We start from the raw sequence: 19,931 nt of genomic DNA on the forward strand, positions 1-19,931 counted from the left end.
TCAGACAATAACAAATGAAAATGTTGGGCTGGAGAGATGGCTCAGCTGTTAAGAGCACTGACTGCTCTTCCAGAGGTCTTGGGTTCAATTCCCAGCAACCACATGGTAGCTCACAACCATCTGTAATGGGATCCAATCTTCTGGTGTGTCTGAAGACAGCTACAGTGTACTCATATACATAAAATAAATATATTTATTAAAAACAAATATGTCACTTTTATTTCCTCAGATAAGATGAGAGCCATACCCAAGCTTTATGATACATAGCTTGGGCTGAGCCCAGATTTTTTCAGCCTTGGCCTGAAAGCTTTTAGCCTGCATAATATCTTCTGCAATATCAGACCATGAAGGGCTACAACTTCTAGCCTCTGCATGCTAGCCTATGCCTAGAATATTTCAGCCTCCAAAACTTACTGCTGAATTAACTCACTCTACCTAGCTCTCTTTGAACTCTGGCTGGCTAGTTCAACTGAGTTGCTCTGGCTCAAACTCCTCTCCAAGCTGACTGATTCAAATTGGCTTCTCTCAGCTTTTGACTGAATGGGTCTGCTTGGAAAGACTGCCTCCTAACTACCCAAACTAAATTGCTCGGAACTCAACTACTATGCTCTGAGCTCAACTGCACTACCCACTTCTATTTTCATTGTAATTTGCTTGCTCCCTTTACCACCTCAGCCTCTCTGAGGACATATAATGCATGACATCAAGCTGCATAGGAAGCTTTCTACCACTCAAGGCCATGGCCATGCTGTCCCTAACTTATCTCCTCAGCCTTCTTCTCCTCTGTATCTCTGGAAGGGAAAGAATTTATCTTTCTCATGACATTTGTTAAGTGTTTACAGTTTCCACAGTATTATATAGTTTGCAAAGAAGTTGAGAGTCTGCATTTTGTATATTTATGGTACATTTGATTTGTGTTTGTTACTTTTCTTCAATAAACAGATTCTAGGGCAGAAACAACTGTGACCCAGTCTCCAGCATCCCTGTCCATGGCTGCAGGAGAAAAAGTCACTATCAATTGCAGAACCAGCACAGATATTGATGATGATATGACTGGTACAAGCAGAAGCCAGGGGAAGCTCCTAAGCTCCTTATTTCAGAAGGCAATACTTATCATTCTAGAGTCCTGTCCCAGTTCTCCAGCAGTGGTTATGACACAGATTTTGGTTTTACAGTTGATAACATGCTCCCAGAAGATGTTTCAGATTACTACTGTCAGCAAAGTGATAACATGCCTCTCACAGTGCTATGTCCTCTTACAGAAACCTGCTGATGCTGTTGGTGACACTGCATCAGCTGCTACTGTGAAGCTCTTCTGTGTGTGAATGTGACAGTCATTGGTGTTTATTCTCTTCATGCACATGCATTCTCACTTCCTTTTTCAGTTTCTGGAGCCTCCTCAGCCTCCTTCCTGAAAACCTTCACTTAGGGGAGACAGGGAAGTCAGTTATCTTGATGCACTGCAGAGGTACTAAGTTCCTGTCCATTGGTACACTCAGTTCTACCTTTGAGATCAAAAGAATTTGATTTGTGCTAAATCTGGTTCAGGACCATATAGTATTGGTTACTATCCTTTGGATATTATCTGCTATGAGGAAATAAACATCTTATTCAGGTTATATTGATCAGAAGAGTTTTAACTTAGTATGGTGTTGGATCATGTGGTTACCAACTTGAGCTCCTAAGAAAGTTTAGAAAAATGATTTTTATAGGGTTGAAAATATATGATTCCATTACAGAAAAAAAAAAACACCAAACTTCTTGAAGATGGTGAGAAGTGAAAGAGGAAGACACAGAAAGGATTCAGAAAGAAGAGGTGGGTTCTCACAGATAGGTGCTCCCATATGGGGTAGGGAAGGATTTTCTCTCAATGGGCTGTATTTTTCAGCAGTGAGTTGGGTCAGAATAGGAAGAAAGTCATCATTGTTAAGTTGGTAGATAACAGTAGCTAATCAGTTGTGATTAAGGAAGTTTTAGGGGATGGAAGAGTCTGGAGAATGTTGATAAATCAGAGTCAGTTATGTCCATAGGCCCAGCAAGGGGTCAGTCATTGTGTAAAGCTGTAGCATGAGAGGAATGTGTCTCCATAGAGCCTGAGAGGTATTTGCAGCCTTGGTTCTAAGGAGTCCACAGAAATATTATAGTCAGGAGTAAAAGGGAAAAAGTAGAAGGGTTGTGTCTAGTGAAAATGATATTTCACCTTGAATTTTAGAGGCAGAGGGACACCCCACCAGGTATAAAGTAAGAGTGGCAGTGAATGAAGTCAAGGACTGTCGTACAATGAGGTAAAGAATTCTAGGGAATATTTTTTTCTTTCTGGTGCAGTCATTCAGAAAGATAGTGAGTGATTACACTGTCATATGTGCTGCACACAAGTAGGCAGCAGAAGCAACACAGGGATGGAGAGCATGGAAGGAAGGGAGCAGGAGAAATGTAGGACTGATGAAAGGAAATAAATTTGGTCTGGGGGCAAAACTTATGAAGGTCCCTTGCATCTAGAACTACTCCACACTGCCCAAAAGAATTTCTATCAGGTGCCTCAGGAATTAAATGGGCTGCTATGTGATGAGAACTACTAGGAGAGCTTACATGAACACTCTTGTTCAGGCATAGAGAGAAATATAAATGAAGGTGTGTTCAGTAAGTAAAATATCCAAAGGACAGGGCAAAAATATAAGTATTGGTTTAATGAGGAAAAGTGATCGAGATGGAGAACTTGTATGGGAGGGAACCAACAACCCATGCATAGAAGGAGGCATGCTCTTTAATTTTTGTCTCATCTCAGTGACTTTGGGCATCATCTCAAAACCATTTGATTTTGTTGGTGAGGATGTTCAATTTTGGCATAAACCCCATCCTTAGCAGTTATGAGATGTAGTCCTACTTACTTTTAGAAATCCATCCTGATACATAACAGACAAATGCACAAACAAAGATAGAATATTTATAGTAGTAATGGAGAAGGGTCAAGTAACATATATAAGCAGACCTATCAGAATTATACCAGACTTATCACCAGAGACTATGAAAGCTAGAAGATCCTGGGCAGATGTCATACAGACACAAAGAGAACACAACTGCCAGCCCAGACTACTATACCCAGAGAAACTCTCAATTATCATACATGGAGAAACTAAGATATTCCGTGACAAAATCAAATTTACACAATATCTCAAATGGCCGATAAGCACCTTAGCCATCAACAACCTATTCTTCAGGGAAATGCAAATCAAAACAAGCCTGAGATCCCACCTCATATCCCTCATCAGGCTATGATAAAAAACACAGTTAACCAAAAAAAGGAGCAGATTTTATTTTTCCAATTCTGCTCTACACTTTCCATCTTCTTACAAAGTATCATTTGTTTTCTTTTAATATTTTTTAATTTTCTAAAATGTTTTTAAATTGTTTTTTATTTTTGCTGGACTGTGCACAAATTTTGGAGCTCTTTTAACTAGTAACTAAAACCCTTTCCTTAAGTTGCATGGAGAAAAAAAGTATAGACTTTTAATTGTAGAAATCTACAATAAAAATAAAAACATGACCTTGTGTGTGTGTGTGTGTGTATCTGTGTGTCTGTGTGTCTGTGTCTGTGTGGAAACCACAGGTAACAGCAGATGCTGAAGAGGATGTGGAGAAAGAGGAATAGTACCCCACTGCGGGTGGGATTACATGAAGCTACAAGGACTCTGGAAATCAGTCTGGCAGTTCCTCAGAAAATTGGACATAACTACTGAGGTCCCAGCTATACCACTCCTGAGTTATATCCTAATATGTTCAACATATAACAAGGACACATGCTCTTCTATGTTGATTGCAGCCTTATTTATAATAACTAAAAGCTGGAAAGAACCCAGACATCCTTAAACAGAGGAATGGATACAGAAAATGTGGTACATTTGCACAATGAACCACTACTCAGCTATTAAAAAAATACTTTGGGAGATTCATAGGCAAATGGATGGAACTAGAAAATATTATCCTGTGTGAGGTAGCCTAGTCACAAAAGAACACATATGATATGTACTCAGTGATAAGTGGATATTAGTCCAAAAATCTTGGAATACTCATGATACAACTCACAGACCATTTGAAGATAAAAAGAAGGAAGACCAAAATGTGGGTACTACAGTCCTACTTAGAAGAGGGAACAAAATAATCAGGGAAGGTAGAGAGAGGTTGGGAGGGACTTGGGGAGAAAAAGGGAGGGAGTGGGGGAAATGGGAAGGGTCTGGATTAGCTGTGAGAAGAGACAGGTGAGATGTACAGAGAGTCAGAAAATTAAACAGAGTTGTGTAGTAATGGGGGATGGGAATTGGGGGTAGTCAGAAGAAAGTCCCAGATACCTGGAAAGGTAGAGGCTCCTAGGACCCAGTGGGGTTGGCATTAGCTGAATGGGTATGACATTGTTGGGTAACAATGGTAAGAGAGACCATTTTCTAGAGTTTAGGCATATTTACTGGTTGAGGGATGGTGCCATCCACCTATCTCAAAAATATTAACTCAGAATTGCTCCTGTCTAAAGAAACACAGGAACAAAGCCTGGAGCGGGATTGAAGCAAAGGGAATCCAGAGATTGTCCCTCCTGAGGATTCATCCCATAGGCAGCCACCACACTGAGTCTCTATTGCTGATGCCAAGCAGTGCTTGCTATCAGAAGCCTGATATAACTGTCTCCTGATATGCTCTGCCAGAGCCTGACTAATAACACTGGTCCTTAACATCTCTTAATATCAATGGGTTCAATTTTCTTATAAAAAGACATAGACTTAAAGACTGGATATGTAAACAGGACCAGACATTTTTCTACATACAGGAAATGCATTTCAGTGACAAAGACAGACACTACCTCAGAGTAAAAGGCTGGTAAAAAAATATTTTGAAGCAAATGGTGCCAAGCAAAAAGCTGGAGTAACCATTTTAATATTGAATAAAATCAACTTTCAATCAAAAGTTATCAAAAAAGAAGAGGAAATTGTTTATACTCACCAAAGGAAAAACCTATGAAGATGAACTCTCATTTCTGACCTTCTATGCCCCAAAGGGTAAGTTTATGAATTAATAAGCTCAAATATACCTTTCATAAAAGTAACTACTAAATCTCAAAGCACACATTGAACCTCATACAATAATAGTGGAGACTTCTTTACCCCACTCCTACCAATGGACAGATCATGGAAACAGAAACTAAACAGAGAAACAGTGCAACTCATGGAAGTTATTAACCAAATGGTTTTAACAGACATCTATAGGTTATTTAATGATGATAATATTGTTACTCTGTCTTGTGATTGTTGGAAATGAAGCTAGTTCAGAACTAGGGATGTGTCAGACCTCATAGTATCCTGCTTTGTTTTAATCTCTTACTCATTGACTTTACATACTTGGAGTATATATATATATATATATATATATATATATATATATATATATATATATATATATATATATAAAACACATGTCTTAAAGGGAACAAAATAATGGAAGAAGTGGATTATAAGGTGAATAGACAATTGATTATTTTGAAAGAATTTGGTTGTTCATGAATTAATATGCTCAAAAGAATTGTTTTGAATTTCCCAAAGAATCAGTAATAAAAAGGGAAAGAAGAGAAAAAACATCAGTCTCCTCCAGAGTATTAATGTTTAAATTCTCTCCTACCCAGATATTAGGAATATAATAGAAATATTTATTTTAAAAGTTACCTTTCAGATATGCAATGTGTTCAAACCTTGTGGTTGGAATCTTCTACAGGTGATGTTGCTCATGGTGTCTGTGGAATCTGAAAGGTGACTGAATTGGAATGTATGACCCTGCGGTCTTAGATGTGAAGGCTCATTTTTGTCCCCATTCTCTGGTTCAATTACTCTCTTGCTTCCTCTCTGTCATAGGGAGGGCACCTTTGTACAACTACAGAGTCACTGCTACTTGAAGCTGGTTTTGCTGAAAAAGAGAAAGCAACAATATTTTAGTTCTGGAGGCCCTAAAAGATTTCATTATAATGTTTCTGAGACTATATGTATGTGTGTATGTGTTTGTATATTCTTGTGTGTGTGTAAGTATATATTTATGTATATGGCATCTTTGACATCAATGTAGGTATTTTCTGAAAGATATGAATAATTTTATTGTGATGAAGTAAAGGATACAACAGATTCCCTAGGAAGAAAGTAATGTCAAGGACATGTAATGTCAGTGTTGAAAAGCGTAGGGTAGAAATGAAGCCAACCCAAGACAGAAAACATATGGATAGAGAGGATAAAGTCTTACTTTTAGAATAGTCCAGCTTGTGTGGTTTCCTGACAGTTATTTCATGCTCTGCATGGTTGACATAGTGTCTCATGGATTAACATTTAGGCTTTTTGGTTATGGTCTTGTTTTCATTCACTTGTTGCTTGAGATTTTTTAATATGTTCTTTTAGAAAAGAAAATGTTCACTATGATCCATTGTCTGCTGGCAGTGCAAAGCTCCTTTTCTGTTTTTCTTCTTTTCTCCCTTTTTGAGACATTATCTCTTTATATAGAACAGGCTATATTCATATAGAATATCTTCCTCAGTACACCATTACAGACATTAAAAAATAATTAGTTTCTCTTTGTACAGATTCTGTTTGATATTATCCTTAAAATAATTTCTTGAGTTTCCCAGGGGCCTTTTGACTTAACTTTTACAAACTGCAAGAGCTGTAAGGATTGACAGAGTCAAAATTTGTCCCAATGTATTTTTCATTTTAAGACAAAGTTGAACATTTGGGGCCAAAAAATTAATGTTATAGTTTGAATCTATAGTGTCTTCCCAAATGGCTGTGTTGAAATCTTAATTTTTGGTAGATTATACCATTAGGAAACATTAGAAAGTGGAAGAAAATAAGAGAATGTATCTAGTTAGGAGCAAAAAGTAACTGCTGTGTGTGTGAAGTAAAGGTATTTTTCGTTTTTGTTTTTGTTTTTTGTTTTTTGTTTTTAGCACTTTCTTTTTTCTCTCATGGTCACTCTGTATTGCTTTCATCCTTTCATTCTTTAACAAAGCTTTTACACTTCATGTACCCTTTCCCACCATGCTTTGAGTCAACACAGGCCCAGAAATAGTCCATTGGAATTATGATTGGTAAACACTTGAGATTCTGTGAGAGAAAAGAATCATAACCTCCTTTAAACTTAATTTTCAAGTATTTCTCCCCAGAGTCATTCACATCTGACAATAATGGTTTCATAGCCATGAATAACTCTGAAATGCTCTCATGTTAAAGTTCTGTTCATATTATCACCACATGATAGCAATTCTAGAAACATTGGAGCATTTAGGAAAGCCACAGGCTTAGAGAAATCAAAGAGGGTTTTCAATTGGTTTTCTGTGGCTAAATGCCAATAGCTTCAGAATTGATTAAAATATAATTTCCTTACTGTTCAGGATGTTAGCTATCTCCTGAATTAGCCTAATTAAATGTCAGACTAATGCTGACATTTATTCTTTCAGGAAACTACCACCTTAACCTGAACAATGTGTACTATGCCCCACAGTTCTCTTTTCTACTGTAACAACCACTCTGTATAGCTCAACTCCTCCTCTCTCTACTACAAAGACACATGCACCTATATTGATCTCACCCACATAATTTAGAATGTACATGTCATCTCAAACTCATAACTTAACTATACCTGGCAAGTCCTTTTGACATGACAATTTCAATTTAAAAGTTCTAGAGCCTAGATCTGAATAATTATAGGAAGGTTCATTGAGTTCCATTACTCCAGAAAGCTTGTATCCTTTCCTTAAAACATGATCTTTTTGAAGTCTAAGAAAAAAATCAGAGTTCCTACTTTTTAATAAATAGAGTAGGGAGACACACAAATCTCAACATGTACAGGTGTATATATATATATATATGAGTTAGAGTCTCTTAAGATGTTTTTGAATGTTTTCAGAAGGCAGCAATGCTAACTGTAATGCTATCAAACACTTTCAAAGGAAGATATAATCCAAAACAAAATCATTTAGTACTTAATCCAATCTAAGTCCTATTGATAATGGATTATTGAGTGTTTCTGGAATTCCCTTCATATTTTAACATATCATTAAAAGAGGGTGTGGTAAGTATTCAGATCCTAGATGCCCTGCAATTCCATGATTCACTTGTTTTAAGATGACAGGAACTGTCATCCTCCTATTAACAACCACTAAAAGTGTCCTGAGCAAATCTTCCTCAGATCCTGAAGCAATCATATGAGAATGTAGGAATGTTTTCCAAACCTCAAAAATCAAAGAGACACAGACACAGACATCAGATATTAGCAGGAAGAGAGTGCAGTACAGAGACAGCGAAGGTAGCATTACCATTAATCAATTCAAAAGCTGCTGTATTGTACTCTTGATGGGGATGGTGCTCTGTGTATTGAAGAAGCTGCTTTATTACTAGATGTTTGTTTTCACACATCACTCAAGTAAGGCTCTTGGAAAATCAGCTTATTCAGACTCTTGCTGCATATTGCAGGATCTTCCATAGTTAGGTTCTGAAAGTACCCAAGGATTCCCTGGCTTTAGGACAAAATATCAAAGACTGAATAAATCATGTGTCTCTTGATGCTGGGTAAGGTTGAATGGTCATAATAAACATATATATGTGTGATCTGTGTTATCCAGTACTTGTTTTATAAGGATGCACAAACATTTATACATCATAGCTTGTTTGGAGACTGGAACCTACAGGCAGACAGTGAGGCTGCTGCCTGAGTGAGGATAAAACCTCCAGTTACTTCTCCAGAACTAAATAGGAAAATAGCACTGTTTTCTATTATAGTACTCAATTAAATCATCATAGTCAATCCTTTATGATGAGAAAATATGGAAAGAATTAGCAAATGGTAGAAAAGAAGAAAATATGGTGCATCCCAAACCAAGCAAAAGTTGTACCCATTTAGTCACTGAGTATGAAAGTATCATGATCTTCACATGGAGTCAGAACTTCAAGTGATACAGGTTGCTCAGAATAAAGTTTTATATGTGCATTTGTATGTGTTGTACATTTCTGCTCTTTGAACTATAGTTAGCAAAACCCTGTAAAATACCATGTTTTAATTCAGTGAAATGGTTATGATAAATTATCCTTTTAATTTCAAGAAATGTTTACTCCAAACACCTCACAAGGGGAACACTTAGCAATATTTTAACCAATCACAATAACTTGAGTAAGTTAAAAATCTGATGGTTTCTTCTATGATATATATCCCCAATAGCAGGATACTCTTCTATGTTAGCCCAGTATGTCTTTGAAATATGTTGTTCAAAATAGAGACTACATACATTGGAGACATCATCTATAATTTTAAATCTTTGAAAAATGATTCTCTGGAGACATGCATATGGTTTGATCTCAGGCACCAGGGGACACTGGGCTTGTTCTAAGTGCTGAGACAGATAAGTCCTGCAGCTGTACCCTGCAATAATTGGTTCCTAATTATTTGCATGCCCTCACTGCACAGCCCTGGGGACATCTTCATAAACCAGTCACGCATATACAGTGCCATAGTCATTGCAGTCAGGACTCAGCATGGACAAGAGGGCCCCTGCTCAGTTTCTTGGGTTCTTCTTGCTCTTGTTTCCAGGTAAAATGAACTAAAATAGGAATTTCACTGTTACAAGGTGGTTAGTGTTGACTGGCAATTGGGGAATGTCCTCATTTATCATGCTCACTTATATGGATATTCATTATGTCTCTACTCCTAGGAACCAGATGCGACATACAGATGACTCAGTCTCCATCCTCCATGTCTGCTTCTCTGGGAGAGAAAGTCAGTCTCAGTTGCAGGGCAAGTGAGAACATAAACAGTGATTTAAGCTGGTACCAGCAGAAACCAGGAAAATCTCCCAAGCTCATGATCTATGATGCAACCAACCGGGAAGATGGGGTCCCATCCAGGTTCAGTGGCAGTGGGTCTGGGTCAGATTATTCTCTCACCATCAGCAATGTGGAGTCTGAAGATATGGGAGTCTATTACTGTCTACAGTATGATGAATACCCTCCCACAATGATACAAGTCATAACATAAACCCCATGGAAGCAGAAGTGAGAGGCTTGACTGGCCCAGCTGCTTCTCTTCATGAATCACCCACTCAAAGTTTTTCTCAGGTGTCATAGGACTCTCTGAGAGTCTGGGTTCCTGTCAGGTGTGGTCTTGGTGTGCTCCACCCTGTTCATGCATTATGGTCTCAGACTGGTTGTTTTATCAGGCCAGCTCCCTGTCTGGGCCTCATGGTTCTTGTCTGGTGGTCACCTTGGGCCCATTTACCACATTGTCCAGCTTAGTGGCCCTTTGAAAGAATTGCCTGTTTCAGGTTCACTCATGCCCATGGCCTTAGTCATAGGCCTCTTCTAGTCTCTGGATCCCCTTCCTAGAAGACTGTCTTCTTTTGCCTCATGTTAGTGTGGTTGCTTAGGCTTACTTCATTCAGGGAATGCTAGGCTACTAATCAGTCAGATGTTCATAGGTCAGGACAATGAGATGAACATAGACATAGCCCCTCTCTTCACTGTTTCCTTTTGACACTTGTGTGACACAAAAGACACACCTGCAGTGCCTCTCTGATGCACTAGTGCACAACAGTCTCAATCACTTTAATTTCATGCAAGAGAGAAGAATAAAGTAAGAAGCCATAGTGCCACCTTTCTAGGGTTCTGGTGTTCCTACTTATGCTGTCCCCTGTCTATCTACATAAACTATAGACTGAGTTTACCAACTTCAGAAACTCAGGAATATTAATGACATTATATTGAGTTTAATAGTGAACTGGAAACATCATATATTTAAATCTCATTTTGGGGATTGGAGAGAAAGCCCCTGTTCAATGATGCATAGCTAACTTGAATTATTTATATATTTATTTGCTTATTTTTATTATATTATTTTCTTTATTTAAGTTTCAAATGTTATCCCCTTTCCTCATTTCCCCTCTGAACCCCCCCCCCAATCCCACCCACCCTCCCTCTGTTACCAACCTACCCACTCCTTCTTCCCTATTCTGGCATTTCCCTATACTGGGTCATTGATCCTTCAGAGGACCAAGGGGCTCTCCCCTCATTGGTGTCCAACAAGGCCATCCTGTGCTACATATGTGATTGGAGGCATGGGTCTCCCTATGTGTACTCTTTGGTTGGTGTTTTGTCCCTGGAAGCAATGTCTCTCCATGGACATGCCTCTTAGCAAGTCAAATAACTTGATGTTTTCTCTAGATCAACATTGCAGGGAGGCCTGACTCCCACCCGTTGTATTCTGTCTTTCATGTATATACAATGTAATGAATATGCCTAAAAATACATACATACATAAATAAACACATAATAAACAAATGTAAAAATATCTTCATACAGAACTTTTCCTCTTCTTTCTAGGAAACACACAATGTAAGTTTGTATTCATTCAGTGTAATCCCTTATTCTCTTCATTCTGTTTTGTTTTCATTTATAATATACTCTGGGAATTAAAAAACATAAATAATAATTATTTTTTATTTTCTTTACACACCCAATTCTCCTCTTCCCTTTAATACTGAACTCTTACTTTTAACACCTTCCTTCATATGCAACTTTTTATTTGATTCAATGCATTAATTTTCTTTGCTTGCAAGAACATGAGTTAGGCATGCACCACCCTGGTGCATTAAGTTTCTGCAGGGTTCAGCACATCCTCTTCCACTGAGGCCAGACAAGGCAGCATAGTTAGAAGAAGAGATTTCTTTTATAGCCAACAGCTTTAGGGACAGGATCTGTTCCAGATTTTGGGAGTCACACATGAAGACTATGTTGAAGACTGAGGTGCACATTTCCTATATATTGCCAGGACCCTCAGTTCAGCCCATGTATGCTCTTTGCTTTGTGGAAAAGGGTCCAGGTTAGTTGACTCTGCTGGTAGTTCGTATCCCCTCATAGTTGACTCTGTAGAGGTCGTATCTTCTTCGGGGACCCTCCCATCATTCCCCCAAATTTTCCATTTGTGTTCTCAAGCTCTGTCCAATATTAAGGTGTGATTCACTACATATGTTTTAGTCAATTACTGGATTGAGCCTCTTATAGGACAGTTATGCTATGCTCCCATCTGCAAGTATAATGGAGTAATATTAATAGAGTCAGGGATTGGTGTTTGCCCATGGGATGGGTTTCAAGTTGGCCAGGTTATTGGTTGGCCGTTCCTTCAGTCCCTGCTCAATTTTTGTCCATGTTTTTCTTGTAGACAGGGCAAATTTTGCCCTTTTCATGTTCCCAGAGTCAAATTCAGTGGATCACCTGGAGCAAAGCTATTATCTGATACATGTAACATTCAGAAAATGATAGCTATTTTCCTATAAAATTGGTGAAAAGTGGAACAAAAACATAGATTGTCAACTTGAAGAGAACAATATCACACATATGTCTTCATTTTCACACCTTGTATTTCTGTAATACAGCACTTATTAAGGCTCTGATGTCCAGATTGCCAGGTTTTAGCATGTTATTTTCCTACCAAACAGCCCACATGGTTTTACTATTGTGTCCTCTGTCAAAAGAGATATTTTCTGTGAATTTGGGATCATGAGACACCTGCATGACTCTCATCCTATGTCTGTTGTATTACCAACTTAGGCCTTTGCATATTGCTCCCTTGGGGAGACTCACTCCTGTTAGTTCAAGATAAAAGCTCAGTTTATTATCTTGCATTGATTGACAAGTCTCCTTAGGCGGCTTCCTCAAAATGAAGCTGCCTGTTCCGCTGTTGGCTGTATTGTATTTCTTGATTCCTGGTGAGAACAAAGGGATGTGAGGACTAAGAATGTATAGTAGGATGAGCCCTGAATCCCATTGCTCAACACCTGTGTTTTATCTATGTTGGAGAAGACAGGTCTTATTCTCTAGAATGGGGCCTGTGACAGTTATGTCTGTGTGATGGCCATTTCAGATAAGAGATAACTTGTCCTATAATGACGAATATGATATGGAAGGAACAGGATCATATTATTATTTATGCTTACAAGCTCCTTAGGCCATTCATTTGACTTGTCTCATTTAAAAGGGTATTTTAATGTATAAAGAATTATGTGAAAAGAAAACATCTCATCTAGAAAGGAACTGCAAAGATTGATCAGGAAGTTTGTCCATAATTTTGCACTTCTCTCTCATAATTTCAGCTTCCAATGGTGATGTTGTTATGACCCAAACTCATTGCCCCTGCTTTCAGTCTTGGAGGTCAAGCCTTTATCTTTTGCAGGTCTAATCATAGCCTTCGTTCTAGTAATGAATATACTTGTTTGCTTTGGTAGCTGCAGAATCCAAGCCAAATTCTATAGCTCCTGATCTACAGGTTTCCAACCAATTTTTAGGGGTCCCAGACAGGTTCAGTGGTAGTGAGCCAGGCACAAATTTTACCCTTAAGACTAGCAGAGTGGAGCCTGAAGATTTTGGAGTTTATTACAGCATATAACATATATTTGTTCCTTCCAGAGTGATACAGAGCAGAACAAAAACATCCTTCCTTGAAGTGGTGCAGCTTTAAAATGAGGTGGTGATCTGTGAGAGAGAAATGCTAAAAACCTAGAGATATTGGTCCCATCTGAGGGCATTGGAGCATGAACTCATTATCAATATGTCAAGTGTCATGCTTTTCTGGCTTCATCAATTGCAGTAACAAGGACATCATATCTACCTCAGGATAATAGTGAAAATGTGCCCTCTCAGAAACCACCAATGTTGGTGAGGCTGAGTGAAAACCCATTCTGATCCTAAATGCCTTGTACTCAACACTATCCACTAAAAGAGACAGGAACCTGAGACATCCCCTTTTGTTGAACTGTTTCCTTTATTATATAATTATTTTCCACATTTTGTGCTCCTGACATAAGCTGTATTTTGTTTATAAAAATATTGCCTTTGCTATCCCTTTTTTCTATATGTGTAAGATGTGACCTTATACAAAACTTTCAGAGTATGTCTTTTTAATAGGATATTTTATTTATTTACATTTCAAACGGTTTCCCTTCTACAAACTCCCTATCCTATCCTCCTTACCCTATTTCTAAGACGATGCTTTCCCGCCCACCTACCTACTCCCACCTTACTGCCCTAGCATTCCTCTACAATGGGGCACCAGGCCTTCACCAGACCAAGAGCCTCCACTCCCCTTGATGCCAGATAAGGCCCCTTCAAATCATTCAGTCCTTTGCCTAAATTCTCCATTGGGGTCCCTGTGCTCAGTCTGATGTGTGGCTGTGAGCCTCCACATCTGTATTGGTCATGATCTGGCAAAGCCTGTCAGAAGACAACTGTATCAGGCTCCTGTCAGCAAGTACTTCTTGGTATCAGCAATAGTGCTTGGCTTTGGGGTCTGCATGTGGGATAGATCCCCAGGTGGGACAATCTCTAGATGCCCTTTCCTTCAGGCTCTTCTCCACTCTTTTTTTCCTGTATTTCTTTTAGACAGGATCAATTCTGGGTTAATATTTTGGAGATGGTTGTGTGGCCCCATCCCTCAACTGGGGACCCATGCTTAACATCTGGATATGGTCTGGACAGGTTCTCCTTCTCCCATGTGTAGTAGTTTAGCTAATGACATTCCCATGGGGTCATGGGAGGCTCTTGCTTTCTTGACGTCTGAGACTTCCTGATTGCTACCCCCAGAACCCCATCCCCCATTGCTACACTCCTCTGTTCAGTTTCCTGACCTTCTGTACATCTCCTTCATCTCCCCCCATACCTGATTATTCCCCCCTTTTCCTGCTCATCATCTTCAATTCCTTCCAAGTACCTCCATCCCTCTACTTCCCTTGGTTGTTTGGTTCCCTCTTCTTAATAGAATGGAAGCATTATTTCTTTGGTCTTCTGTCCTCTTGAGCTTCATGTGATCTGTGAGTTATATAGTGTATATTTCATACTTTTTGCCTAATATCCACTTATCAGTGAGTAAATACCATGCATGTTCTTTTGTGATGGAGTTACCTCACTCAGGATCATTCTTTCAAGCTCCATCTATTTGCCTGCAAATTTCATGAATTCATTGTTTTTAATAGCTGAGTAGTATTCCATTGTGCAAATATGCCACATTTTCTGTATCTTCTCTTCTGTTGAGGCAAATCTGGGTTGTTTCCAACTTCTGGATATTATAAACATTGCTGCTATGAACATGGTGGCATATGTGTCCTTATTACATATTGGAGTATCTTCTGGAAATATGTCCAGGAGTCATATAGCTGGGTCCTCAGGTAGTTCTATATCTAAATTTTCTGAACAACCTGATTTCCAAACTTGTAGTATCAACTTGCAATCCGTCCAACAATGGTATCCTTGCTTGCATCTGCTGTCACCTGGATTTTTGATCTTAGCCATACTGACTTGTGTGAAATGGAATCTCAGGGTTGATTTGATTTGCATTTCCTTGATGACAAAGGATTTTGAGCATTTCTTTGGGTTTTTCTTAGACATTCAGTTTTCCTTAGTTGGGAATTCTCTGTTTAGTACTGTTCCCCATTTTTAATAGGGTTATTTGGTTCTCTGGAGTCTAACTTCTTGAATTCTTTGTATATATTGCATATTAGCCATCTGTCAGATGTAGGATTGGTAAAGATCTTTTGCCAATCTGTTCCTTGCTGTTTTGTCCTATTGACAGTGTCCTTTACCTTGTGGAAGCTTTGCACTTTTGTGAGGTCCCATTTGTCAATTCTTGATCTTAGAGTATAAGCCATTGCTGTTCTGTCCAGGAAATTTCCCCCTTTGTCCATGTGTTCAAGGCTCTTCCCCACTTTCTCCTCTGTTAGTTTCTGTGTATCTGGTTTTATGTGTAGGTACTTGATCCACTTGGACTTGAGCTTTGTGCAAGGAGATAAGAATGGTTTTATTTGCATTTTTTACATGCTGACCTCCAGATGAAGCAGCATCATTTGTAGAAAATGCTGTGTTTTTTCCACTGGATGGTTTTAGCTCCTTTGTCAAATATCAAGTGATCATAGGTATGTGGGTTCATTTCTGGGTCTTCATTTTTATTCCATTGATCTTTCTGTCTGTCTCTGTACCAACACCAGACATATTTCTTTGTTTCTTTGTTTCTTTCTTTGTTTCTTTTTTGTTTCTTTCTTTGTTTCTTTCTTTGTTTCTTTCTTTGTTTCTTTGTTTCTTTTTTCTTTTTTTTTTTTTTTTTTTTACCACTATTGCTTTGTAATACAGGTTGAGGTCAGGGAAAGTTATTCTCCCAGAATTTGTTTTATTGTTGAGAATAGTGTTCATTGTTCTCCTGTTTTAGTTATTCCAAATGAATTTGCAAATTTCTCTTTCTAACTCTATGAAGAATTGAGTTGGAATATTGATGGAGATTGCATTGAATCTGTAAATTGCTTTAGGCAAGATAGGCATTTTTATTATATTAATCCTGCCAATCCATGAGCATGTTAAATCTTTTCATCTTTTGAGACCTTCTTTGATTTCTTTCTTCAGAGATGTGATGGTCTTGTCATATAGACCTTTCCCTTCTTTGCTTAGAATTACAGTATGATATTTTTCACTATTTATGACTACTATAAAGTGTGTTTTTCCTTATTTCCTTTCTTAGTCCTTTTATCATTTGTAAAAAGAAGGCTACTTATTTGTTTGAATTAAATTTATTTTATTATTTTTTTCTATTATTATTTTTATTGAAAAGGGACGTAAAAACACTTTATGATAAAATTAAAGATTTTCATGGGAAATATTTCAGATAAACACGTTAAAATTGACAATTTTCATGGAAAATTAAAGAGTAAAGAGGTAGAAATGTAAAACATTGCTAAAATAATTGAAATATGGAATAGAAACATTTTATGATAAAATTGAATATTTACGTGGAAAACATTTCTGATAAAATTGTAGAAAAATGTAGAAAAACATGTTAGAATTGAAAATTATCATAGAAAATTTTATATAGATTTAATAATGGTAGGTAAAAAGTATTCCTAAGATGATTGAAAGTGGAATTATAAACATTTTCTGATAAACTTGAAGATTTACATGGAAAATATTTCTGATAAAATTGAAGAAATATAGAGAAAAACATGTTAAAATTAAACATTATCATGGAAATTATACAGATAAATGATAGGCATAAAGATAATTCTAAGTTGATTGAAGGTGGAATTATATACATTTTCAGATAAAATTGAAGATTTACATGGAAAATATTTCTGGTAAAATTCAAGAAATATATAGACAAAAATATTAAAATTGACTATTTCATGGAAAAATTTACATATAAAATGGTAGATAGAAAAACTCTCTCTAAATTAATTGAAGGTGGAATTAGAAACATTTTTTTAAAAATCAAAGACTTACATTGAAAACATTTCTGATAAAATAGAGGAAATATATAGAAAGAAATTAAAATTGAAGATTATCATGAAAAATAATGCAGATAAAATGGTAGACATAAAAAATCACTAAATTAATTAACAGGGGAATTACAAACATTTTCTGATAAAATCGAAGATTTGCTTGAGAAATATTTTGTTAGCCTATGTCTTTTTATTGGGGAGTCGAGTCTATTGTTGTTAAGAGATATTAAGGAATAGTGATTGTTGATTCTTGTTATTTTTTATGTTTTTTTTTTTTTTTTTTTTTTTTTTTTTTTTTTTTTTTAGATTTTTGTGAGTATCGTCTGTTGGGTTTGTTGGAAGAATATGTCTTTCTTTCATTTTCTAGGGTGTGGTTTCCCTCCTTGTATTAGCATTTTCCATCAATTATCCTTTGTAGGACTGGGTTTGTGGACAGATATTGTGTAAATTTGGCTTTATCATGGACTATTTTGTTTTCTCCATCTATGATGATTGAGAGTTTTGCTGGGTGTAGTAGCCTGGGCTGGCATTTGTGTTCACTATGGGTCTGTATGAAGTCTGCCCAGGATCTGCTAGCTTTCATTGTCTCTGGTGAGAAGTCTGGTGTAATTCTGATAGGTCTGCCTTTATAAGTTACTTGCCCTTTTTTCCCTTACTGCTTTTAATATTCTTTCATTCTTTAGTGAATTTGGTGTTTTGATAATTATATGTTGGGATAACTTTCTGTTCTGGTCCAATCTCTTTGGAGTTCTGAAGGCTTCTTGTATGTTCATGGGCATCGGTTTCTCTAGTTTAGGGAAGTTTTCTTCTACAATTTTGTTGAAGATATTTACTGGATTGTTAAGATGTAAATCCTCACTCTCATCTATATCTATATTCCTTAGGTTTGGTGTTCTCATTGTGTCCTGGAGTTCCTGTGTGTTTTAGGTTACCAGCTTTATGCATTTTGCATTTTTTTGACTGTTGAGTCAGTGTTTTCTTTGATATCTTCAGTACCTGAGGTTCTTTCTTCTATCTCTTGTATTCTGTTCTGAGTTCTTTCTTAGGTTTTCTATCTCCAGAGATGTCTCACTTTGTGATTTCTTTATTGTTTCTACTTCCAATTTTAGATCTTGCATGGTTTTGTTCAGTTCCTTCACTTGATTGTCTGCGTTTCAGCTGATGATACAACACTGTTCTACAATCTTAATGTTATGTGGTGGATTGAAGATTTTCATAAAGTAAGTATATTTTTCTAAGAAATATATTTGGCCCATCTAGCCTGCACCTTCCATCAGGGCAGATCATAAGTATTTCTACCTCCCTGAAGATACCACAGTACATCCAGATATCTGCTGTATCCAGGTCAACAAGAAAGTAGCCCTTCCAAAAAGTGCAGCATTTAGGACATCCCTAGGAGGTCTACTCCACTAGGAGCCCAGTGGAGTAGAGACCTATCACTTCTGCTTGAGCTCAACCTCCCTTCTGGCCTGTACTTTCCCCAGAGGCAGATCATCAGTTTGACTGCCCCTCTGAAGACCCAATAGTCTGAGCCCTCCCAGGAGATCTGCTCCACCCAGGGCAACAGACCTCACAATGTGAAGGCCTGCCCGGAGATCTACTGTACCCAGCACAACAGGGCAGAATATTAGCATGTTTGCCCCTCTGAAGACTCCCACAATCTGAAGTCCTGCCAGGAGACCTGCTCCAACCAGGGCAACAGGATCCCACAGAAGAGCCACTGTATCCGGGGCAACAGATCATCTCCATGCATGCCCCTCTGAAAACCCCATAGTTTGAAGGTCTCCCAGGAGACCTGATCTATCCAGGTAAATAGTTAGAAGTCCTTAGAGAAAACAAATAAATACCTTAAAGAAACACAGGATAACAAGCAAACAGGTGAAGGAATTGAATAAAGTAGTCCAAGATCTAAAAATGGAAGTAGAAAAAATAAAGAAACACAAATGGAGAGAACCCTGGGAATGGAAAACCTAGAAAAGGGGTCAAGAGCTACAGATGCAAGCATCAACAACATGAAACAGGGGGAAGCAGCGAGAATCTCAGGCATAGAAGACACCTTAGAAGATATTGACATGACAGTCAAAGAAAATTCAAAAAATAAAAAAATACCCATCTAACCCAGAAAATCTAGAACACAATGAAAAGACCGAATCTATGAATAATAGGAATAGAAGATAGCAAAGATTCCCAGCTCAAAGGACGTGAAATTTTTCGGCAAAATCATAGTAGGAAAATTACCCAACCTAAAGAAAGAGATAGACATAGATATACAAGATACCTATAGAATGCCAAATATATTATATCAGAAAAGAAATTCCTCTAGTCACATAATAATCAAAACAGTAAATGCAAAGAACAAAGAAAGAATATTAAAAGCTGTAAGGGAAAAGGCCAAGTAACATAAATGCAGACCTTTCAGAATTACAGCAGACTTCTCAAAAAAAGATCCTAAAAGCAAGAAGAGCCTAGACAGACACCATGCAGACCAGATGAAAGCACAAATGATAGCACAGGCTACTATTCTCTGCTATACTCTCAATCATCACAGATGGAGAAACCTAGATATTACATGACAAAACCAAATTTAAACAATATCTATCTATGAATGCATTCC

General features: G+C 37.6%; 1 non-coding gene and 1 gene segment (V, D, J or C); one reads left to right on the top strand and one right to left on the bottom strand.

Moving 5' to 3' along the window:
- Nucleotides 1-9,487: 9,487 nt before the first annotated feature.
- On the top strand, nt 9,488-10,047 carry LOC127677958 (Ig kappa chain V-V region L6-like). The segment is given in 2 exon segments: nt 9,488-9,603; nt 9,725-10,047. Coding segments are annotated over 2 exon segments (378 nt in total).
- A 405-nt stretch (nt 10,048-10,452) lies between these two features.
- On the bottom strand, nt 10,453-10,590 carry LOC127679589 (small nucleolar RNA SNORA17). Its single transcript, XR_007976869.1, has one exon. It is a non-coding gene; the product is annotated as a small nucleolar RNA SNORA17 (small nucleolar RNA).
- Nucleotides 10,591-19,931: the final 9,341 nt, after the last annotated feature.

This window comes from Apodemus sylvaticus, chromosome 2 (assembly GCF_947179515.1).
Source record: "Apodemus sylvaticus chromosome 2, mApoSyl1.1, whole genome shotgun sequence".
NCBI classification, from domain to species: domain Eukaryota; kingdom Metazoa; phylum Chordata; class Mammalia; order Rodentia; family Muridae; genus Apodemus; species Apodemus sylvaticus.